General features: G+C 46.6%; 1 protein-coding gene across 2 annotated transcripts in view; it reads left to right on the top strand.

Moving 5' to 3' along the window:
- PDE4B (phosphodiesterase 4B) overlaps positions 1-25,136 on the top strand; it is a 224,137-nt gene that overhangs the window by 139,194 nt on the left and 59,807 nt on the right. For both annotated transcript variants that reach the window (XM_076339990.1, XM_076339991.1), the window contains 3 exons: positions 22,392-22,586; positions 24,645-24,681; positions 24,778-24,848. In XM_076339990.1, coding sequence (XP_076196105.1) covers positions 22,392-22,586; positions 24,645-24,681; positions 24,778-24,848 — 303 coding nt within the window. The remainder of the gene's footprint in view (positions 1-22,391; positions 22,587-24,644; positions 24,682-24,777; positions 24,849-25,136) is intronic.

Raw genomic sequence — 25,136 nt, 5'->3', positions numbered from 1 at the left:
TCAAAATGATACACCATTGTGCTTTAGCTGGTAAGGCACATATATTTTAATTAGATGATCTCTTTCTTTTTGATAGACTGTATCAGATACCCGTAGTTGTTCCCTTATGTTTCTATAAAACTCTGTGTATTTTTCTCTCGAGATGGCATGTTTTAGCTGCTGTGTATAAGAGGGCTATCCTATGCTGCCAGAACCAGAAGGGTACGATAGCAAATTGTTACCTGAAAACCCATGCAGTCAGTATATGCAGATGCTAATTCTGTCTGATGGAGAGCAGATACTTTTGGGTTTGGTATCTAAAATTCATTGCATTCAAGAAAATATTTAACAGCTTTTGTTTTTATGATATGACCACATGAATTCTAAAACCCCAAATCTGTTTCATTTAATAGTGAGTCCCTCATGGCTAATCTTGTATGCAGTACACAGAGTAGCATGACTATTCTGGGATATGATCCCAGTAACAGTGGTGAGTCATCAGCCGCAGCAACAGTAATGATATGAAGATCTATTTATTACTGCTCTTCTAAGCTGTGAGTTCTTCTAAGCAGTGAGTTCATGTAGAAATTATGTAATTATTTCTCCTGGATGATTTTTCTTATTGGTTTGTAATTACAAAATATTCTCAGAACACTTCTGTATTTTAAAATTAAGTCCTCAGAATGACTTAATGTGAGAAGAACTAAGAGATTCTTACCCTGTTTATATTCATTTTGACTTTGTCAATAATACAGCTTTCTAGATGTTGTTGCACAAACTTCACCTTTTTTTGCAAAACTGTTTAGCACATCATTCACTGGTTCGTAAGTTTATAAACAAATATTTGGGATAGACTCATCCAGTCTTGGAAACTGGTAGGAGGGGAAATTCCATGTAGGAGTCCATGGCTCATCATTTCTTGGGTGGGAGAAGGGCTGAATCTGTAACTGTTGGAGGAGTTGTCCTCATCGCCTCCGAACTGCTGGCTCCCCCCGGAGAGGGATGAGGAGATCCAAAAACTTTTAGGGAGCGTGTGCTGTCACCCAAGTCCTCCCCCAACTGGTACTTGTTTTCATAAACAGCCTTCCTTTGCCAAGTGCTGCTCTGTACGTGTTCATCCAAGAAAAAGCAGGACCGCTACTCTGCAAAAGTGAGAGGCAGGTTGTTGGCAAGATCTTTTTCCTAAAAAAAAGGAAAGTGGGTGTTAAACCCTCTCAGAGGCCCCTGGCACGACCTGCGTGTCATGGGAGAGAACAGCTATCCTTCTTAGCTTTCTGGACAAGAGGAGCCACGTGCCATCTACTGGAACCAGACCTATTTCTACAGAGTATCTGGCTTGTTTCTGGTCACATCAGCCAGAGCCTGTTAGCAATGAGTTTAGGTGAAGGAAACCAAGACATCAGAATTCACTTGGGTAACGTTTTGATTCCCTGCCGTGTTTCTAAGCCTGAATCCTTGTGCTTCACTTGCGGCTCTTCATCACTGGGGAAATTGTCTTGATGTTGTCATACATTGATGCATAGGGTACAGTGTCAGAGCCAAAAGATCTTCATCCCTGCACTGTTCGTCATATTGCCACCACTGTTTCTGCCCACCTGAAATGTTGAGGTACACTTGTTTATTTGTAGGTAGGTGACAAGTTTGTCCATGGAAAGTTGCCATAGCATTGAGATAATTTTTTTTGTCTTTGCCTAGAGCTGAAAAGAGAAAAAAAAGCCTTACGATAGACTTCAAAGCAGCCCATGTTCTTCCTGATACCTACAGGAACAGAAGATGCTTTCATGTTTGTCCCCAGTTGAAATCCCATTGTGAGCTGACCCACAGCATATCCAAGAAGTACATTTTGGTGTGTAGACAGGGACCTTCCCAACCAAAATTTTATTGGCAGTTTTGTCACCCGCAGGAGCAGATCCAGGGCATTTTGGCATAATCTGACTGGAGACAAGATGGAGCTTGAAGCAGTTTTCTTGTAGAGTTGGTGTATTTGGTAATGAATATATTTTGCAGTGATTCAAAGGCTGTAGATTAAAAAAACAAAGAAATAAACCTGTTGTATCTTGCCACAGGTGCTGTGGGGAGCCAGAGGCAGCAGGTCTGCTGGGTGCCAACAGGGCACCAAGTCAATGAGTCTGCAGAATTTGGCCCCAAAATTCCTCTTTCACAGAACGGAGGAAGGAGCCATGATGCAGCTCTCTGCTAATTAGAGAAGCCTGTTCCCTCTTCAGCAGTTGCCTAATATTTCCCAGATGTTTGCAATCTTCATATAAACATATAATAAAATAATTAATTTCAGAGAAGTAAGGCTGCGGCTGTCGGCGGGTGACTGGGGAAGTCACTTCCCCGCGGCTGCATCCCCGCGGCTGCGTCCCCACTGCCGCCCGTTCCACCCGGCTGCTAGTGCAGGCAATGAGCTGGCATCGGCTGCGCCGGCACCGCGGCACGTGAGGACAGCAGGTCCTCCACCATGATGCTTAATGGAAATGTGTGCCTGCTCCTTGGCATCCAGAAAAGCTTAAAGCAGGGAAATACGGATCTGTTGAACTGCAGTGTGTGCATCGCCAAGCTGCTCACTCCGGAGAGGCTCGACTCTTTTGGTTTTCTGAGGAGTTAGATAAATATTTCTTAGATTTAATTTCTATTTAGAAAGAGAAAAAAAGTTATGTCTTTCTATTTATAATCTATTCCTTAAAACTGTATTATAAACTCAAAACAGCCTGACTATTTCAAAAGTTATAAGAAGGGCAAGCTAGCAAGGCTCTTGAAAAGATCTAAATCAGATTTTATTGTTCAGTTATCTTACACAAGTCTATTATTTTTACACTGATCATATATAATTTTGTTTTAATCTTTATTATATGCTGTGTTTTGACATTTCTGTTCAATTTTTACCACATCCTTAGCATAGGAATAGACGTTTAAAGATGGTTTAGCAATTAGTTTGGAAGGAGAGGTTAATTAAAAATACAAAGGCAGTGGTGAAGTGGGTCTGTCTTAGGTACATCATTCTAGGTCCTATTGGGTGTTTCTGTAATTAGAAACAACTTTTTTTTTCCAGATCAAGTAAACACAGTAGATTTCTGTCTTAAAGCATTCAGTGTGGTGCCGTATATGACATGGTGAGATATAAGCTGGAGGAGTGGATCCCAACAAGAGCTGTAAGGTGGATAAGGAATGAGCTGCAGGGGAAATGCACTGAAATTGGTGGTACAGCAAGGACAGCTCATAGGCTGGAGGAAGTTAGCAATGGGGTTTCTCAGGGATAAATCCTATGTCTGATCTTCTGAAATATTTTCATTGCTATGTTTGTGTTGATTCCATCTTTTGATCTTCTGTACACCCGCTGTTGCACGTTGTGGTACAGCACTGGAAGGATTGCCTGGCCTTGGTGAAGTTCAGCAACACGGACTGTAAGGTCACATACGTGGAGATTAATAATAAAAGCTTCAGCTATACACTGGAAACTCATTAGCTGAAAACAGCTGAGGAGGAGAGCCCGCGTGCTGACTGCAGGATAATTGCAAGCTGTGAGCCCGGTACAGCTTTGCAGTGGGTGTGGGGTCTCCCCAGCAAGCATTTGTGGTCCATCTGAGATACTGGTGGTGAGACCTCGCGGTGGAGCAGTGCCTGCTGGTGTGCAGCACCACGGGGCATCTCCGCTGGGGCAGCTGGGGAGAAGTGCTAGAAATTTGAAGAAACTAAGTACTCAGGAGAAAGCTTGGTAAGTTTATGGAGGAGATTGTCTAGTGTAGAGTCTGCAGTAGCAGAGGACTGGACACAGGGACCCACGAAGTTTCTGCCAGATTTCTGGACCTGAATCTTGCTCTGCCATGTAATTGCTTCCATGCCATTACGTGGGACAGGGTATCGGCTTGGGTGGGAGTGATTTAAATACTGGGTGAGGTGAACTTCCCACTGAAGTGCTGCAGTCTGTCCCAGTCCCGATGGTCTCAGAGTCCCTGATCCCTGCTCCCAGCTCTTGGTCTTTCGGGAGCCATCCCAGCTGCAAGCCCCTTACCCAATGTACGGAGTCCAGCCATGGGATCAATGGCTCGGTGTCACCTGCTCACCTGTGACCCTGAAGTGGGCCAGCTCAGCTCAATAAACCCATGGAAAACTTGCATTGCTTTGCCTTGGGTGCGCATTGTGCTGGGTGGGGGCAGGGTGGGGGGGATGGGGCCAGCCCCGGGCGGGCTGAGCCCTGGAGAAGCTTTACCATAAAAACACCAAGGGAAAGAGATTGAAGCCAGCTGGAGGAAGTGCAGTCAGGGATTTCTTATAAATCATCTCTACTTCAGCTAAAATGAGAATCCCTGCACACGTCAACAGTTCCCAACTCCGGCAAAAGCCCCAGGGGTGTTGAAGCTGGATGACATCACGAGGAAAAGGAATGAATTCACATGGAGGGTGACGCCAGTGAACTAAATTCCTCGTTTTGCCAACTGAATTGTGCCTTGAAAAGCAGAGCAGAGAAAGGCTAAGCACCCAGAGAGGTTCAAGATGTGTCTTTCTTACTTGTGATCTGAGTCCAGTTTTGGGACCGAGAGCCTGTCGGTCTGCTAAACAAACATTTCTTGTTAACCGTTTCTGATGCTGAGGAGCAGAAAAGAAGTGGTTGGTTCTGCATGCTGTCCACATCAATGGCCAGTGAGTGTGAAGTGGGGACCACAGCCTGTCTCAATGGAGTGTCTCGGGTCAGCAAATCCAAGAGAAGAAGCTGTGTCCTGCCTTGTTGTGAAGAACCACTGTGTGGACATGTCCATGTGGACATGCATGTGGACATGCACAGCATTTGGAAGGACGCCCACCACTCATAGCAGGCACAAACTAGTCCCTCTCTTGCAAGAAGCAAGGTAGAGAGGATGCCCCACAGGTCCAGGGAGCATTGCACTTGGCCATCCTGCGTCACCAAGTCGCTCTGGCATGTGCCTCTCCACCTCCCGTAGGGCCACCTGGCTGCAGAGCTCCGATGTCCAGCCAAGAGAAGAAAGGCAGGGTTAGGAACTTCTTCATTACACCTTGTCTGCTCCTGAAGTTACAGATCTCTTGAGATCAACGTGCTTCTTGATGCTGTCTCAATGAGGATACTGACTTCTGGTTTGAGTCCTGGTGTTGGGCCAAGTTGTCAAGTCCCTCGTGACCACCTTGGTAAGGCCATTGAGCTCCCAGTGTTGTACAACACCGTAACTCTGGGGAGAGCGAGTCTGCCTGGTTGCAGCTTGATTTCATCTATTTGCGGTTAGAGATACTTACGAGAACAGAGATTTACTGGAGGAAAGTGGCAGCAAAGGAGATGCTGTGTCTGTATCTAGCCATGTACAGTGCATAAAAGGGCTTCCTTGAAAATCTAGAGAATAAATATTAGCTGAAGGACCAGACATCTGTGAGTGAAGTTTTGAAGTGGGTATATATTGAATGTCCTAGTTTCACTCAAATCACAAAAGTCTGCCTACATTTTTGTTATCTATAAAGGCAGTAAATTGTTTGGAGTGGAGTCTGGAAGAACAGGCCAACCCCTTTTTGCTTTACTGCAATAAAATTATACAGTGTTTTAAAAACTATTTTATTGAACTCTACACTTACTGCTGCTTTCCCAGACCAGTTTTAGCTCCAGTAGAGCAAGCCCAGCTAATGAGGTCAGCTGATGACTGATGCAATATTATATATTTATTTCAGATTAAATGTGTTAAGAAGTGGATTCTGACAAAAAAATCCATTCTCAGGAGGAAACACAGAAAATTGCCAAAGCTCTAGCAAAAGTAATGCCTTCAATCAGGTCTGACATGTTAGTACAACAGTATATGGAAGTGTAAATAGTGTGCTGCTAATGTAGATTAGCCACGTTGCTTAATGCATGGCTGGAAGGTGCTGGGGCTGTAGCAGTATACACGCAGAGAAGGAACATTTATAGCATAAGGGACGGAGTTTCTAAGTATGGACCAGCCCCCTCACATAACGCTTTGCTTTCCTTGTCAGCACTCCCGTGTATCCGTAAATAAACTCTGCAGTTATATCCTCTTCTTCAGAAGAGGTGTAATTCTGCAGCTCTGGTGCTGCGGAGCTGAGTCCAAGCAAGCAAGCGAGCTCTTGTGCCGGTGAGCCAAGGCCACAGCATGGCTCCTGCGAGCTCTCAGCTGGGGACCGAGCGGCAGCCGAGATTTCCAGCCCAAACTCTCCGTCTCTTTGCTTCTCTGAGTTTAAGTCATGAACTTACCAGTCACACATTTTTATGCAATTTAATATCTTTTACGTGGCTGCATTTTCTCTTCTGTTATTAAAAAAGAAAAGGAAAAGCTCTCATGGGCATGAATGAGGATTTATATAATAGGTTGCAATGGCTCCATCAAAGCCATTGTGCTCTAGCTTGTGAATATCTATTTAATCAGTGGTTTTAAAAAAAGACCTTATTTGTGCTAAGTGATTTTTCTTTCTTAGACTGCAGCAAGAATTTCATACTCTTGTGAAGACAGAGTGCAGCCAGTCCAGCTACTCTAGGCTTGAATGCTGCTATTGAACCGTCTTTATGCTGGAAAGAGGTTCAAGTACTAAAGATGCTATTCAGATTATTATGGAGGTGCTACAAGAGTCTAGGAGGGAGCACTACTAGGATGTTACTTCTGTGACGAAGTACCGGGGTTCATTAACTAAACTATTAAATTCAAGTCAATAAGCAGCTCAGTTATGGTCGCTCACATTTTCTACGTCACAAATTTGCTTGAGAAGCCATATGGGTCACCACTATAATTTAGGAGTTAGGCCAACTTTTGATGTCTTAGAGGGACCTGGTAGGTTTCAGCCCCTGCTCCCAGAGAGGATTTTGCTCCATCAGCCCTCACAAGAGTTGCCCTCGCCACGCAGGTAAGAGCAGTGTGTAGTTATGGCGGCACTGCTGGCTCCCTGCTGCCACCAAGCCACCGTGCCAGCATGCGGGAAAGTCACGGCAGGGATGAGATTCACCACCATGTCCATGGTTATGTTCTCGGGCTGTTTCAGCGGTCAGTGGCTGTTTGCTTCCACCTCACCCAAGGAAATGAAAAGGGATGGGAATTCTGGCTTCGCTTACTGAGACTAGTGGAGCCTGCGAGTATAAATTTAGGCAGAATTTGGTTTCCGCGTATGGCTGGTTAACAGCACACACAAAAAAGGTTGCGTTGTTAGATTAAGTCACAGAGAATATGTCTTACAATAGTAAAGTAAAAAGCCATAATGAATAAGATGCGTTCCTACCAGTAATAAATCTTTGCACTTAAGCAGGGTGACTTCTACGTGGCTTCTCAGCCTGGCACATGCCATTTTCTTCTCTGTTCTATCTTATTGAATATGCTGAACAGTCTCCCTTGTCCAATTAAAGGAGTACCTTGGCAGAAAGCAAAAATCACAAACCATTTAGGGCTGACTCTGCTAAGCACAAAAGGGCTTGACATTAGGGTTTTGTTCGCCGGTTGCATCTCATACCACCCAGCTATCTTGTTTGCTCTTCACATGACTTGCCATCAGGCCCTCAATATCTGCGTGGCATTTTATGTTCCCCTTGGTCAGATGTTTTGCTGGGTGACGCTAGGTTATTAATATAGCGTGTCACATTTTATTCTGGCTGAGCAGTATAAAGGGAATACCCGTTGTTTGTCTCCCACCCTGGGTTTGTAATCTTGATCTTTTCCAGACGCTCCTGGTGGCTGGCAGACAAATAGCACGCAGTCCTGCTCGCCCTGGGACTGATTGGTTTCTTGGACATCATCCAGTACCAAGTACATCAACACATTTGCAGAAAGGTTTCCTAACCTGAACGCTCAGAGCTTGAAGGAAGGAAGGAGCCAGATTTCAACTGGAGTTCAGCAAAAGCACAGAGAGCAAGAGGAAAAGTTTCAGAAACTGCATCTTGGCCTGGGCTGGAGAAGGCAGATGCCTGAGCTGGGGTGGGAGGGTGTGGGCTGGTGCTAAGTCTCCTTCCAGTTTCCTGCTGGGATTTAATCTGAGCTTGAATGGGCTAATTTTATTCCATCTTTCCAATTTAAGTGATATGGCTAGCAACTATCTAGCACATGCAGCTTTTCTGCAAGCAGATGAAGGGTTAAACACCTCTGTTGGGTGCTGAGCTGCAGGAAGAACGCTCATGTCTACAACTTCTAGAATTATTGATCTGAAAAATGGTATCGAGCACCTACCGCTGGGCTCAGCCCTCGCAGGAGGTGTTGGTGTGTGCCGGGGTGTTTGCTCAGCACCCTGGCATCGCTGGGGCCTGGGTTGCATGCGCGGTGCAGGACCTACTGCTGCAGCCCTGCCTGCCTTGCCTGCCTTGCCTGCCCTGCCTGCTGCCCCAGTGGCCAGCCAGCCAGCCAGCCTCCTGGGGCCTTCAGCAGCTCCTCACTAGTTTCAGGTGTTTTCTATCATGTGTGAAGATACTCATCAGTGAAATCAAACATTTCTTTCTCCCCCTTGGAATAACACAGCTGTGCATACTATCTTCAGGTTTTGCAACATAGAATGTTTTCACACAATTTGTCAATATTTTTTAAATGGATCCATTTTGGATGTTGATTACCTCTGCCCACTCGTTCTTCTGTAGCTCAGTACAAACCTTTATCAATACAATAAAATACTCGGGATGTCTAAATTCTATTAGCTCAAGAATGAAGCTTTTACTATGATGACGTGAGTCTTAAACTGCAATCAGATATAATGATTTTGTGCCATGCCTACACATTTATGCTTATTCACACTGAAAATTTCACCTTCTGCATTATTAAATGGTAATCAATTGTAGCAAGTACTCTGCTAATATTTCTTCCTAATCTCCAAGTGTTTGTGGCTGTATTGCTGCACTGTTTGCTACGACTGGACTTGATGACTTACAGCTGCATTTAATATAGTCATAGTTTGGGGCTGCAATGTATTGTGCTCTGTGCTCCCACATCTCTATTTCTTTTGAATAGTGCAGCTTTATGATTTGTAGTAAGTGACTCCAAAATAGTGATTCAAGCAAGTGATTTTCAACATGAAACAGAGCTTCTAAGGGATCACTGATTAAGTAAGATCAAAATGAGCCCTGAACCAGGTCTTGGGAAGACTTGCAGGTCTAAAGAAAATAACAGTGTTATTAAATGATATTTTGGGTGCCAACAGTGCACTATCTGCTTTTACATCAGAGAAATAATTCCTTCCCAAGAGGTTTTTAGAAACGCAGCACAGAGGAGTTGGTTGAGATGCAGTGTGTCTAATGCCGCGACATGAGGAGGCAGTGTAGGAGACTGGCAGGAGCTTTTCTGAAGGGCTTTATGGCAGGATGATGAGCTGACGAAGGACTTGAGCAAGGAGATAATTTGGCAATAAGAAGACGCAGACTGTTGCAAGCACAAACATGCTGCAGAGGAGTCACAAGATGGTTGTGAAACTGTGTGTAAAGGAAGTGGCAAGCTGTGAGTTTCAGCCAGGCGATGGGAGCCAGGAACAGGAGCAGAGAAACCTGCGCTGTCTCAGTGAGAGCAGGAGAACTGGGATGAGAACTGCGTTGATCTGGGCAGCAAAGGCACCCGCAGAGGAGCTGGCCTGTGCGGACACACACTGTGGCTTAGAAGACTTCTTTTGGATGGAGAAGCAAGCTGTAAGGATGCTAGAAAGGTTAACGGGGGAAAAAAACCCAGATAATGTATATCATATGTAATGGGTAATCATGTTTGTCTCCTTCCTAAAGTGTTCTGCGATCAATAGCTGGCAGGCCTGCAAGGACCAACATCCTGAGCTCTGCCACACCTGGAAAATCTGAGGCCTTGTTTTTACTGCATGAGCTCACCATTTGGCATAAACTACATGAAATATGCTGCAAAACTTTTGCCCTGCCTGGCTTTTTGGGCCCATAGTCACTCCTATAGAAGGTTTTGCTCTTGCTGCCCACCATTTCTGTCTTCTCTCCATGTTGTAGAAGGTTTTCTTTCTGCTAAATCCAGTTTGCTGTCCAGAATTATTAAGGTTCATTTCAAAGCATGTGATTTAATAGCAGAAAATATAAATCTGTGTTTTAAATTCACCCTCTTTTCCCCCCTTTTGTTTTCAAACAGCCTGAGGAGGAAGGGAGGGAATGTGGGCAGGCAGAGCGTGTCACTGGTGGTTACTGCTGTGGCTGCGCTCAGGTATCCCTTGCAGCTCACCAGCATTGTTAGTAAAAATGCAAGTGTGTGGAAATACTGTATTGTGCATGCCAGCAGATAGCACGGTTTGTATTTATTGCCTGTGCCTGCGCAAGTGCTGAAGTGTGGGGGTTATCTTGAGCTACAGTAACAGCATCGGTGGCAGAGGCTATGCCGAAGAGGTCTTGTTTGGGATGGTGCAATGTGCTTTTGACACCAGCCCCTTGCTTGTGTCTTGCTTGTGTCTCCCCATGCTGCCTACCTGCTGTGCTGGCTGGGCTTCGGCTTAGCGCAGGAGAGAAGGGGTTTGGTAGGCGGCTTTCTGCCTTCCCTGTGCAGCACTGGGGGGGGCGGGAAGGGGGCAAAGAGACCCCAAACCTGGCAGCTTGTTTCTGCCAAGTCTTTCCCTGTGACGTCCCCCAAATAAGCATGCTTCTAGAGAGTGGATGGATGTTCAGTTGGATACGGCTCATCCGTGGTGACTCACAGACAGTGTAGGGGAAACATGGGCACCGCAGGAATCGGCTCCCTCCGAGTGAGCCAGGATGGGGGTTCACTCCCATGTCCATCGGGGGCAAAGCCTGAGTGCCAACTGTGGGATGAGTCTCCTACACCACCAGGCTCCATCCCTCAATGTTGTAGTCAATTATGCTATTAATCCCACCAGTAATAACATCAAGTTGGTGTTTACCCCCATCACTCCTACGGGAAAGCTGTTCAGTGATCTGTCTCCTCTCGAGGCAAAAAATTTTCCAGCCTAAATTAATTGCTGTCTATTTTATACCCACTTGTTCTTGTGCCAGCGATGTCCTTTACCTTAAAGATCTTGTCTGCTCTGCTGGCCTTTGCCCCTGGTACACGTACAGAAGCAGGGCACCATCCCTCAGTGGGCGTTTCAGCAGGATGAACGAGCTGAGCCCCTCTGGCCTTACCATCAAGACCCTGATATGTTAATGGGAATAAAACAAATGAGCAGTGAGAAGTGCAGTGATGGCTGTGGTTGTGATTGACCAGAGTGAGTAAGGAGCTGCAATTTAAAATCGTATCTGTGAGCTATTTCTCTGCATTTGCTTAGCTGCAGTGATGATGGAAATACCATGATTGCCAGTGAAGTACTTACAGCAAATATTCAGTTGTAGTTGTATGAACCACAGGGTATTGGTATTGTTCGTTATTGTGGTACCCTGGAAGAGGGTGCTGTTTCCAACCATCCGTTCGGTACACATGCCAAACCACTTAGACAGAGTAAACATGCGACTTTCTGACAAAGGGCCAGATTTTTCCATCCTTAATATTTTGTCCTCAAATAGTACCAGTTGGCAGATGCTCGTGATTTGGATGAGGCTACTTTTGCATAAAGCTTCTGCTGGGCCTGAAATGATTAATGAGCTATAAAAAAGATTGCCCTTAAAATCACAAAGTATAGTTTGCCATTTGTTATGTACAGTGTCTTTTCCTATTGATTTAAAATATGAAGAGTACAGACATTTGAAAGATGTGAAGCAAATAAAATTTTGCTGAAATGTACCCAACCAGATTAATTATTTTTGGGAGGGCTGAGTCTCCAAAGGATTTAATAATCTGAATACCATCTCAGGACATTTTATTGTCTTTTTGCTGGCAGGGAACACAGATACCAATTATGGAGATAAATCCAAAAAACAGGTCAAATAATTATTTTGTGAATCAAGTGAAAAGGCTTGGTGCATTTCTCAGTGCAGCAGCTTTCCACACATCCACTGTTGGACTTTGGGTGTTGTAGATGGGCTGAGGGTAGTTTAAAACATTAGTGCAGAAAATATGTAAATCTTCTGACTCAAAGGCTGTCTGTCCTCCCAGTTCAGATTAGCCAGGTAAAATGGAAAAATCTGTGGTCTCTGCAACTTGTTAAAAATTGTCATTTTATTCCTGTCTCCAGTCTGTTTGACAGCAGATCAGAACAGCTATTTGATTTGTAGCTGATGCCTTCGTGCAGCCTGTCGCAGCCGGATGGCGTTACAGCAGAGCAAAGCGGCTCGCTGTGAGCTTGCTGGCCTGTTTGAAAAGGCAAAAGTGCCTTTTGGAGTCGTGCCAGGTGATCCTCTTTTTAAGGCCAGGATGAAATAAACCATGACTCTGGCTGGCAGCCTCCTGATGCTCCGGTTCTATACAGATTCAGGAACACTGTCCTACGTACTGGAAGCAGAGGTCGTTTGCTGTACGGGACCCTTGAGACTCGTGCTACTGGCTTGCGTTTGCCATTAGTGCACTATATGCTTTGGGAAGAGTGTTAAGTGCAGATTACACTTAATAGGTATGTGAGATACTTTAAGATGCATTGATAAAAGATGCAATATATGACTGTAATTCCCCTTTCGTTATCAGTAATACCCTGCTGGGGAAAAGGCGGGTGAGGCTGGACCCCGTGTACCCACTTGCTGGGTGGAATTATCCACCCCAAGCTGGTTCTGGGGAGGGAGCGGGGCTTGTCCGTAGGCAGAAATGCTGTAAGGTGTCCTGGAGCCCCACCAGAAGGCACCAGGCTCAGCTGCAGCCCTGCACCGGGGTCCCCATCACACAAGCCAGGCCACTGCGGGCAGCCTCTTCCACGGGAGGCAACATCCGTGTCTTGCATCTTGGGAAAGAGTCTGTAAAATGTTATGGTGCTTAGATGCAGCTGTAAAAGCTGAACTGACACTGAACAGAGCATAACAGCCAGGCCAGACTGGGATAAATACTGTCCCGTAACTTGAATGTAACCATCTGTGCTGCAGAACAGCACCGTTTTGCAGAGCAGGTGATGCCAAAATCTGGCGAGTGTCTGCTGAGGAGCACCGCGCTGTCCCCATGCCACCTGTACTGCCAGCCATGTGTGTGCGACTGCCCATCCAGCACCTTTCCAGCAGGGAAAAGGTGGCAATTGTCCCTTTGGCAAGACCCAGCTGGGTCCTTCAGCACGGCAAAAGCACAGCCCCTGTACCGGAGCAGATTTGGTCCTGATGAGCTGTGAGGATGGAGGGTGCTGGGCAGAAACACCTGCAAGGCCAGGAGAAGAGCTGTGTAAGTGCTGCACAGGAGGGGTAATACCTCGTTAATACCTCAGCTTGGGCAGCAGTGGTAGGGAAGAAAAGCATCTACTCCGTCGGTTGCTAGCTAGAATATTTTCAGAAGGAAAAAGAAAAAAGCGCTTAGGAAGTGGCATTGCTGCCTGTGCTAGGAGTGATCATGCTCACACCCGTCTACATTTACAAGCTCTGGAAGTGCAAATAGGGAGGGTGTCTGCTGTGTTTGACTATGCCTTGCATTTTCCAGAGATTAATGGCAGTGAACCATAGTAAGATGATAAAGTAGCCCAGGATGTGCATTTGGAAAAATAACAACTCTTTTATAGAATTCAGGATTTCTTCTCTGGGGGACTTACTTAAACAACCACGTGATGTTAGCTTGTTACAGGATAATGTCAAGCTACTTATCTGTAGTAAACATGAAAAAGATTAGATTTCTTGGAACCCTCGGTGCTAGAAGAAAATCCAAACTCATTTTTACCTCCCTCCTGTACTTTTCCGACCATCTCCTGGTCGCTGTTCAGGCACAGTGCAAGGCTGCAGCCGGCTCGGCGCGGCGCTCCGTGCCATCCTTAGACATGCATGGTGGCTCCGCAGCCTGGTGGCTTTCACCAGTGCCAGTGAGGGAATGGCAACAGGGAGAAGTAACAGCTCAAGGACCTGATGTGCAAGACACTGAGTTTCAGGCAGTGGTTGCTGCAGACACTGAACAAGCAGGTAGCACGATGGCTTCTTTGTAGTGAATAAGGCTTTAAAACAAAATGAGCACTTTGTACCATCCTTCAAAACCCAACAGTGCTCGTGCCGAGCTGGTAGCTGAACTGATGTTTGCTGCTGTGCAAACTATGAGCCTTGCTAGGGTACTGCTGACGAGTTGTGCTGGAGAGCTGTAAGGGCTCTGGCTGCGTATATTCATTTTTATCTTTGTACTACCCTGAAGATGGACCTGGGCTGCAAAGGGAGCACCACCAGCTCTCAGGTCTGCCTTGGACTCCGGGTGTTTGAATCAGGGCCTGCGATTCAAAGTAGTTGGTATGCACAAGGCAAGCTAATTCCTGGCCCCATCCTCCACGATGGCAGACAGGCTGCAGGCCATGGCAGGGGGCTCTGGTTATTCTGCCTCCGTTGTACCCATTGAACAAGAGAGCTGCTAGGAAGAGTGAACTTCTATATTCACAGATAACAAAGTCAAATAAACATGTATTTTTGCTTTGTGATACACATGGAGGCTTAATAACATGTTTAGCAGCAGATGACAGTTTGCATTACAAACACTTAAGTAAGCGCTGCTGGGTTTTCTGTGCCAGGCAGCTGTGATACATGGTGCTGGGGAAGGAGTGCAAGGAGTTCAGTGGTCATATTTCAGGAGGCACGAATGTTTAGGCTCTGGAGATAAAAAAGAGTTAGGAGCCACATGAGGGACAAACCTGGCAGAGGGATTTGAAGACTTTTGAGTGGCCTCTGAGAGCAAGAAGATGATCCCCTTGGTGGGAGAAGGTCAGGAAGGGCAAAAAAAGCACTAATACCTGCGGTGCTGAGAGCGGTCGGCCTCATGGAGCCTTGTGCCGGTGCTAGGGCATCTGCATCGGCTGTCAGTGGGCTCATCTCCGACATGCCCGCTGTGTGTCCAATTCTGTTTCATTAAGTGCTGATGGTTTCAAGCACAGGCCTTTCTGCCTAAAAGATTATTTAGAAAAAACAGCACTGTTCTGAGAATGGGAAACAGGTGCACAAAATTAGATAGCAGTGAGAAGCAGTTGTGCCTGTACAGAACTGCAGATATAAGCAACAGTATTTTTCATTGCTAATGGTGTTAAAAGCCCAGCTGAATGTCTTGGTGAGAAACAGGGCTCTAATGATTGCGACAGGATCTTTATAATGATCAGAGTCTGCCCAAACTTCCTGAAATACTGTATTTTGGAAACATATTTTATACCATAGTAAAGGTGATACCGTAGTTAGAAGACCAGGAGTAATGCCCTCAGGAATGAGTCTGGGAAGGCAAAGCAGATGGTAAGCCCTTTTGTAGAGTCAGTGCTGTCATCCTCAGGAAAAGTGTAAATTCATAACATAAACAAAAAATACACAAGTCTGCCTGGTTTGAGAGACTTAAATGTGTCTATCTTTGCATTTTATATTCCAGATCTAGAAACAAACTGTGGGGCTGCATAGCTCTCATGGTCACCATTTGACTTGCAATGACTATTCAAATGACTCTGAATTACACCAAAATTGCGGTGCAATCCTACTTTTCAGTTTTTATGCCGAATCTTACCACGTTCCAAGGCTGCTGGCGGGCAATGCTAATCCAGGGATGAGTTCCCAATGCTGGCTCTTTCTTATTGCTACTCCACCAAAAAGTTTTGTGCCAAGACTCCCTTGCAGAGGTAGATCAAAGAGCTCAAAAGCTGAATTGTTGGATAAGTTGGAGGCAGCATCTTCTGTTGGGACACCTTGGCAGCTGCCGTGTTTTCATGTGAGGGTGGTGCTGTGCTGTGGGAAGGCGCAGGGCTGGTTTAGGATTGATTTAGGACTGGTTTGATGGGAACGGGTCCTCATGCACACTGCAGGGGGCTGGTCCCATTGCTGGGTGGGGGTGAAGAGGGCTGGAGGACGATGGGGAGTCCCGCAGCAGGGATCCCACTGCCTGCAGAGGCTTGGTTAGACTTTCCCCTTGATAAAGGACTGCAGTAGTTTGTAATGTAGAGAAATTGTAGTTATTACTGTAAAACTACAGAATTTGGACAGTTGGGGCTTGCTTTTATTAATTTTCTTTGTTCTGCAGAATGACGCATGAAACCTCCTTGTGTTTTACAGTTGAGCGTGATTTCTCCTGCCTTGCCATTGCGTATTTCCTCTGTTCATTACCGTGTTAAAATAGCATCTTTCCACAGGCCCAAAGCAAGTGTCCCCTTAGCGGCTTGTCTGAGCGAGCTGCAGCTAACTCCTGCCACCTGCTGTCTCCTTCTTTGCTCTTCACTTTATTAAGATCCTGGTTTGTTAAAAAATGCAGAGGGACAAAGGAGATGGAGCTGCGGCTGCCCCGTTGCTTGCACTGACCTCCCTGCTGAGCATTGCTCTGCAGCCACCCTGCTCCTCCCGCTGCCGACCCTGCCACCTCCTCTCCACCACCACCAGCTTTCCTCTCATCCAGCCGAGTAAGCGGAGAGCCTGGATGTTGGGTTTAACTGTAGCTTGACTACAGGAGAAAGCCAGGGGACAGGCCACCTTCCTTCACAGCTCTGCAGTGCTGTGAGTGGAAACTTGCTGGGCTCTGGCACTGCCCCTGCCATTGCACGCTTTGCCTTCGCCACGCTGGCTGTGCGCTTGCTGGGTTGGGTTTTGCTTGGTGGGTCTGCTGTTCCCTTTGGCTGGCACTGGGATTTGTGGCTTTCTGTGTCCACCAGATTCCCCTCTTCGTCAGCTGCTGGGTTTCTGCTGGTGGACAGTAAGCCTGAGAATATGCTCACCTCAGGGGTGCCGCTCACCCATGCTCATGAATTACACATTTGTGAATCCACTGGTAAAAACAGAAGGGCCTCAGGAGACTTGTTTTTGTCTGTTAGTCAAGTCTTAGATTTGCAGTTATTTTCTGGCATAGGGATTGCACCACTGATTCGTGTCAGTGGTTAGCTAATGCCCATCCCATACAGACACTGTCATGTTTCCTCCTGTGGAGCCAGTTTTTGGCTCTGTGCCAGCGGGCTCAACTCCTTAGAAGCCCTCGGTGGCCTCCAGACACAGTGTCACGCCCTGAGACTGTCACAGCGCTTGGAAATGTTGGCTGAATAAACCTGGTAACACACATTGGAGGCAGATGGGGAACGGTGTCAGCTCGGTGCGCTGGAGCTCCCGAGACCCTAGAGCAAGGCACGCTTTTTAGAGAGATCTCCTGCGTGGGACAGGTATTTATGTAACTTATCTTGAATTATTTATAGGGACCTTAGATAACAGGTTTGTGACCTATGTGTTTAGGTAATGCAATTTTAAGTCTCATCAGTGCCCACTTAATCCTGAGCATGCTGGGCATGCACATGCTCGTGCAGAAGAGCCCCTGGGGTCGGCACGGTGGGTAAGGGAAAGAAGAGGCACATCATGGTGGATGACTGTGCTTTGGGCCAAAGATATTTCATCTACCATCCCTTGGTATGGACATGGGGTGAGGAGCGACTCTAGAATACAGATCAAGTGTTTGCTGATTTTTTACCTCTGGAGCTTGCTGCCACTGCTTCGGTGCTCCCATGCCATTATTGTTTCACAAATAGGGCGTCTTGACTGCGAGTCCTGTTGCTTGAAGATAAACTGTAAAGCAAATTTTAGCTTTTTTCCTCCGGCTTATGTAGTGGTGCTTTGTACTTTGCCATCCTTATTTTTAACTAGCCAAATGCAGCTTTATTTTCCACTTATGCAAAGACTATGGGGTGCTGCAAACTTTGGAGAGGACCCTTACAATCTGCAGAGTATTCTGAACATGATGACACACTGTTGATTAAGTTTTTCCAGCATAGCTCATCAGTTAACTTCCAGTGAAAAAAATTAGGGGAAAATGCAGCTCTGAGAGGGCAACTTTACAATCTAATTGCAATTCTTACCAATTTCAGCAAATGTTTGTTTGAGAGATGTTTTTTGCATCAGGATGCAATTCCAGATGGGCTATTGTACAAACCAAGAGCAAATGGTGAACTTAATGTGCAGCAGAGATTTCAAAAACACAAGGTTAAGCTCTTGCTCTACATATCTCAGGCCACATTCTCCTAATGTTGGGTCATCTGGGGGAAATAGTTTCCCATGTTTGACTTCTTGTAACTTTTAGAAAACCGTGACAGCAGAGACTTAGACCTGGGTTTTGGCCATCCTGGTGAACACCTTGCCCACTCAGCTGTACCGCTGGGAGTGCGTGTTCATGAGCACAAAATAGGACACTCTTGGTAGAGATAACTACAAACTCCTGGTTAGCCTTCACTTCTTGGGGGGGGAATTTTCTGTTAATTTAATGGCTGAGCACATGGTTGGCTGAGTGCTGGACCAGGCCCAAGGCAGGGGAGCCAGATGAGGGGGCCGGCATGGCTGCAAGCTCAACTTGTGGAAAGAAATAAAAACGCCTTTCCGGCTCAATTAACTGTGTGATCTGTGCTGCAGCGTCCCAGGCACTGGCACAGGGAGCACAGGCAGTGTGCAGCCAGGAGCTGGCTGCATGCACATGGGGTGGCTGGAAGCAGCTACGGCACTCCGAGCTGGGTGTCAACTGTGCTGGGCTTCTCGCTAAGACAGTCTGAATGTGCTGTAGAGATCTGGAAAACTTGCATGGTTCAGGCAAACTGTTTCCTGGGGAGCTCTTCCTTTGCCAAAGTTTAACCTCCACCTTTAGCCAGGTCACAGAGCATCAGGGCTCCTTCTTACAGCTCTGGCTACGAAACTGTTCACATCCTCCAAAGGTATTGAAAATCTCCGGAATTTAGGTGGGAATTTCTGCAGGAGTGACTCAGAGTAGGCCTAGGCTGGCAGAGAACTTTTTTTTAAGTTAAAAGAAGGAAGGGGAAGGGGATTTGAGTATCTTCCACCTACCTCAAGGTACAGAAGCTATGCTACAGTAAGCCATGCAAAACCAGATCTTTGGTGGATAGTTCCCCTCTTACTAAACTTACTCCTTTGCTACTGAGTAGTCTTCTTTGCAAAAGATCCCCTTATCAGCCTTGCCTCCTGCCTCCCTCCCTTCGCCCCTTACACGCTTCTTAAACCTTGTGTGTTAACTTTTCTCCCAAATCGATCGCTGATGCACCAGCAAGCAACAGGTGCAGTATCAAATAGCTGGAAGAAGTTCTGATCGGCTAAATGCTCAGATTTAGTTCATTGCTGTATTTCCATTTGTGTCAGTAAACTAAATGTTCTCGATTGAAGGTTTTTCAATAAAATGTTTTGAGTAATCAGAGTTAATTTTCTGAATAGGTATGGATTAATTATCAGCTGGCTGTTGTTTGTAGATGCCATAGTTACGGAGCTGAGTTTCTTCTGTTGATGACTTTGTGGGTACAAATAAAGTGTACTCAAGCTGTCATTGGTAAAAAAGCAGATAATAAAGAGTAAAAGAAAAGAATATTAAATGAGCCATTACCGGTTTCAAAATGTACTTAAGCAGTTGGGTAAATAAATGCTACAGTGAGGCATGGTAGACGTAGGAATCTTCTTCAATGCATACTGTATTATACTGGTGCCCTGTCTCTGGAGTTCCAAAGAATCTAAAAATCTTTGCACTGGTGCTTTTGCCTTTTTTAATTGCATTAATTAAATGCATGTTCTCATGCATTTTTTAATCCTTGAGGAACCATTATGTGGGACCAAATAGCACGAGACCTCTTACCCTCTATCTGCAGCCATGAGGAACAGAATAAACTGCCAGGAGACCTAGTCTTTTTTGCTCCACCCCAGTAAGTAGTTTCTGGAGACATCAAAAATAACCGTCTGAACACCCACTCCCTCCCAAGCACATACACAATTATAAATAAATATTTATGTTATAAATATAACTGCTTAAGCAAAGTATGCAATCCCTCACACGCAATGTATCATTACTGATATTTGATAAATTGTTCAGTAATTCATCAGTCGTTCGTACAACATAGTTGTTGTATGAAGTTAAAAGCGCCGGGAAGCAGCTTTCATCAGCAGCTGCCACATCAGGGCATGCAGCCTGTGGTTCACTGTCACTGCTGCTTCCAGAGCAGCTCCTGCGTCCCCCTCCTGCATTGCTGGATGCAGTTTGGCATCACACCACAGCTCGGTGCTTGTCCTGGAAAGGCTTTCAGTTTTATTACACAGGAACCTGAAATGCTTCTGCAAAACCGAAGTCTGAGGTTGTAGTTGTTGTCCAGGTTTTGAATGGTGGGAGACTTTGTCTCCTGCTCTGCACTCTTCCTGCCAATACCCAGAGAACTATCAACAGGCTACGCCATAAAGTCTGGATTTTAATCAGATTTCCTGATCAGGAGGTAGAAGGCCTTAATGCTTCAAGGTGTCAGGTCACTGTCTGAACAAGGGAGAGGCTGCCTTTGTTCTGAGCCTGCTTGGTTTTTCATTCTCCGCAGCCTCATGTCTGAATAGAATCATAGAATCATTAAGGTTGGAAAAGACCTCTAAGATCATCGAGTCCAACCGTCAACCCAACACCACCATGCCCACTAAACCATGTCCCTAAGTGCCTCATCTACATGTCTTTTAAATATTTCCAGGGATGGTGACTCAACCACTTCCCTGGGCAGCCTGTTCCAATGTTTCACCACTCTTTCAGTAAAGAAATTTTTCCTCACGTCCAATCTAAACCTCCCCTGGCGCAACTTGAGGCCATTTCCTCTCATCCTGTCGCTAGTTACTTGGGAGAAGAGACCGACACCCACCTCGCTACAACCTCCTTTCAGGTAGTTGTAGAGAGCGATGAGGTCTCCCCTCAGCCTCCTTTTCTCCAGGCTAAACAGTCCCAGTTCCCTCAGCAGCTCCTCATAAGACTTGTTCTCCAGACCCTTCACCAGCCTCGTTGCCCTTCTCTGGACACGCTCCAGCACCTCGACGTCCTTCTTGTAGTGAGGGGCCCAAAACTGAACACGGTATTTGAGGTGCGGCCTCACCAGTGCCGAGTACAGGGGGACGATCACTTCCCTACTCCTGCTGGCCACACTATTTCTGATACAGGCCGGGATGCCATTGGCCTTCTTGGCCCCCTGGGCACACTGCAGGTCGAGTTCAGCGATGGCACCTTCACATGAGCGGTTTTCTCCAAGACCTTCTCTACTTGTGATTCCCTTCTGCAGTGTTTGGTGTTTGTTTTCCCCTTCTCATTTATCCCTCAGTCAACCTGTATTGAATCTCTGTGTGTATGTATGGACTTACAGTAGAGAAGGAGAGTAAGCCGAGATACATTTTGCAACTGGATGTAAACTCCCTTATTTTTTTCACAATTGTGTGTATTACTTACTTGCAGATCTACCAGAGGTTTTGCTGTTTTTTTGCCTGGATACTTTATCTGCCTTCTCGTGCAGTAGTGAAAAACATGCTGCATGCTCTGCAGAGCAGAGGGAGAGATGGGGTCTTCCCTGCCACCGTGCTCAGGGGATCTTTTGACTTAATATGATGAGTGGGGGCAGGCAGCAACGGGGAGGGATGGAGAAATGTATGGCAGGGATTGCAGCTTGATGTTGTGGCCGCAGTCCTAGTGCATACCCAGCTGGGTGGTACGGTTAAGGGCGGTCATCAGGTACAATAAACTGGGAGAACATCGGGAACAGGGAGAGGCATGTGCCCTGGTAGGAGTGAGGACTCAGCTCCCACTGCAAGTGAGATGAAGCCTCAGACTTCCAAAGGCAAAAAAATTCATACTGAACGCAGCCATACTTCACTTGGCTTAGCTGGAACATGGTCACACATACGGTATCTATATCAGATCCAAATGCCCAAGCAAAAGAGGCCAACCTGCTTATTTTCAGGGTTTACGAGCGGTGTCACTTGCTAAAGTGTCCAGGGTGACTTAAGCCACAAGTTGTAGCAGCCAAGTTATGAAACTGTAAGAAAGTGGGTGTATAATGGAAACGGTGACAGAAGGTTTCGGGCTTTTTTAAAATTTTTTAAACAGTCCTCCGTTTTGCAGCCCAGCTGTTTGAAATTCACTGAACTAATATCTGGAATGGCTAAGATGTGAACTATGGCTGAAAAGAGACTTGGGCATCCAGCTCGCACAACTGCCAAGTCCTCACCAATCTCTCAGGATTTCAAAAGTTTGCTTCCAGAGCAGATGAGGACAGGGCTTGGCTGGAGTATGGTGGCATGTCATAGCTTCGTTAGTCCCTGTTATGCTTGTAAGGCTTGGAGTGAGGTTTGGCAAAGTGAACACCATGACTTGTGCAAACACTGCAGCCATGGGGGCAGTGTGGGGAGAGCTGCAGAGCTTGGTGACAGCGTTTAGCTGCTGCGTGTTCATGCTGAGAGCGACAGGAGCTGTGCTGAGCTTAGAGAAATTCAAGCTGAAGGAAGACTGAGCAGATGTAGTCAGGAAAGAAGCCTCAGGGGTAAATGTTTTATCATAATAGAGGGTCCTGCTTGCATACAATAGAAATATGCCAGCAAGAGGCTCCAGTAAATGTAGGCCTGCGTTTCCTGTACTGAGCAAATGACATGGTGTGGGCAACACAAACATGACACATGCACTGAAAAACATCTTTTGGCAGGTGCATGTGTGACACAGTATGTGTTTTGTTCACAGCTTCGATGTGGAAAATGGTCCGTCACCAGGTCGCAGCCCACTGGACCCGCAGGCCAGCTCCTCGTCAGGACTTGTTTTGCACACAACATTCCCGGGCCACAGCCAGCGCAGGGAGTCGTTCCTGTACAGATCCGACAGCGACTATGACTTATCACCAAAGACGATGTCCAGGAACTCTTCTCTCCCAAGTGAACAGTAAGCATAAATTCAGCTCACATCATATTTTACAGTAACTAAGAGCTTTACATGGCCTCCTCTAATCCTCAGAGCTCTGTTAAGAGGTGCTTATGGGTGGTACTCACATTTCATAGCCTGAGTGCCCAAGACGGTCGCTTTTGCAGTCTGCCAAGGCATGACTTCCCTCTCCCCATCCCATCCTTGAAATATTCCCCTTTACTTCGTAATTTAGCAGAAGGGCTTTCAAATCCGTACCCTGAAACAATAGAGAATTTTTGCATTTTACCTTTCCTGGTACTAGTTCTTCACGTTGGAATTTGTGTTTGGGGTGTGAAGCGCTTGCAGCTAACTGCAGGGTAAAGCCTGGGCGGTGCTCAGGGCAGAGACTGCTGCGAGCTGCCCATGTCCCCGCTTGGCCTGCCGGCAGGAGAGCCCTGTCACTTCAGCACTTGGCTTGCTTGGTGATTTTCTGCACTCTCTTTTCTTCATTATACTCTCATCGTGCATTCTCAGAGCCTGGTTAACATCATCTCTGGTTTTTCTTAAGTAGGTAACGGTCCATTAGCCTGGACAATAGAAATATGACTGTACTTATATTTACAATATTACTCTTCTCCATCCTGTTTTCTGTCATGGATTGTTCACTAGAACTGAGTGGAAAATACAGCAGAAAGCCGAGGCAGATGGTTGAGCTTGAGAGGATCAATACAACACAGAGCGTGGAGCTTAAATGAGTGTCCTGGATTTGCAGCCCTTTATTTTAAAAGGCACAGTTTAAAGTTTTAAAGTGACCATTAAGCTATAAAAAAGCGTTCATAAAAAAAGGTTAACTGTTATGAAAGCCCTACAAGTTTTGTCATGAAATAGAAATCTAAATATTAGCGAGATTCACGAGGAGAATTCTCCTGAAAGAGAACATCCCTCCCTGTTGGTTAACGTTTAGTAAATATTTACCAGAGACAAAGTAACCACTCCAAATTATGCAAATACCATGTTTTGTGTAAACGGTGGATTTTGACAGTTGCCCCGTGTTCCCAGCAGTGTGCTAGGGAGACAGCTGTGCTGGGGTGGGGAGAGCCCCGTGCAGCTGTGCCCAGCACCTGCATTTCCCCCAGCTTCATAGCTGCCTGCAGTTAGAGGTGTCCATTTACTGCAGGCATCAAGGCTCCTGCGGCACTCGGGGGAGCCGACATCTCCACGCTGACCTGTTTTTGACATCAGTGTTGAGACAACTTTAATGAAAATGTAGACTTAGCAACACTGATACCTGAGTAGACATGCTCAGTGGCAGCACCACCAGGGAGAATACCCCTTTGAAGGGGTCCAGCACTGGTGGACACCTCTCTAGAGGTGCCCGTGGCAGCCTGCAGCCATGCCTGCTCTCTTGCCTGCAGCCACTCCTGCTCTCTCCTGCCTGCCTCCTGCCTCGCTCAGTGCATCAGGTGCACATCATGCAAAACACCCGGAGGGACGGGAGCCCACCAGCAGCCGCACTGGATTGCCTTGCTTTCCAGCCACTGTCAGGTCTGCGCTGCACAATAGCTCTACCCTGCCATGTCTCAGTTAGGTAAATCATACTGGATTTTTCATATACACACAAGTGCTATATATAATATCGCAAAAAATCCCTCTTATTGACAGTGACGATGTATTTTACTCAGAACTTCTGCTCAAATCTTCCATGATGAAAATGGCCGGACGTCTGAATAACATTAAAGACTGTGACAAAGATCAACAAAAGCCAGGAAATTCAAAGCTGACCTTTCCCTGGACTGTTACGTTTTTTTTTTCCACCGCGGTGCAAGCATGCTGCCTTAACTTTTGAATTTCCTGCCTTTTATTGCCTGGTGTTACCAGTCTGAACAGTCGCTCCAGCCGGGTTGTTTTGGATATATACTGCGAGACCCTTCCGTTAGGAGCGTGATTGTATGATGTGTTAAATAAACGCTGCATGGGTTAATGTTTTTTTGTCATGGGCGCTGCCCAGGGAAACCTCCCTCTGCAAAATGCTCTTTCTCTGGGGTGAATGACACCCTGTTTGAGGTAAATTTACACATTTTCTCCATTTCTCCCTAGGCATGGGGATGACCTGATTGTCACACCTTTCGCCCAGGTAAGTTGGCAGCCTGTTGGCCTCTCAAATTAAAAAAAAAAAAAAGTAAAACCTTAAGTGGAGAAGTTAACGTCTCCGGTTTTGCCTCCCTCGTAGGTGCTGGCAAGTCTACGAAGCGTGAGGAACAACTTCACGCTCCTTACCAATTTGCACGGCACCTCCAACAAGTAAGCCCATCGTTTTTCGTTCGCTTACGGCTCGCACGCAGCGGGGGCCGGCGGGGGCGGAGCAGGGCCGCCGCCGACCCTGCTCGGACCCCGCCGGCCCCGGGCTACCGCTGCGCTGCCCGAGGCCCACTCCGCCTCTTGCGCGGGACGCCAGGGGGCGCCAGAGCGCAGCCCGCCGGCCGGGTCCCGCCGCCGTCTCCCACAGGGAGCGCCCGCGGGCGGGCACCTCTCCGCGGCATCGCCTCCCCGGCGGCCACCGACCCGCCGAGCCCCCATTCCACTTCCTCA

The sequence above is a fragment of the Aptenodytes patagonicus genome, chromosome 5 (assembly GCF_965638725.1).
Source record: "Aptenodytes patagonicus chromosome 5, bAptPat1.pri.cur, whole genome shotgun sequence".
Lineage (NCBI taxonomy): Eukaryota > Metazoa > Chordata > Aves > Sphenisciformes > Spheniscidae > Aptenodytes > Aptenodytes patagonicus.
Note: the sequence above shows the minus strand (reverse complement) of the source record. Positions and strands in the feature narration are given on the sequence as shown.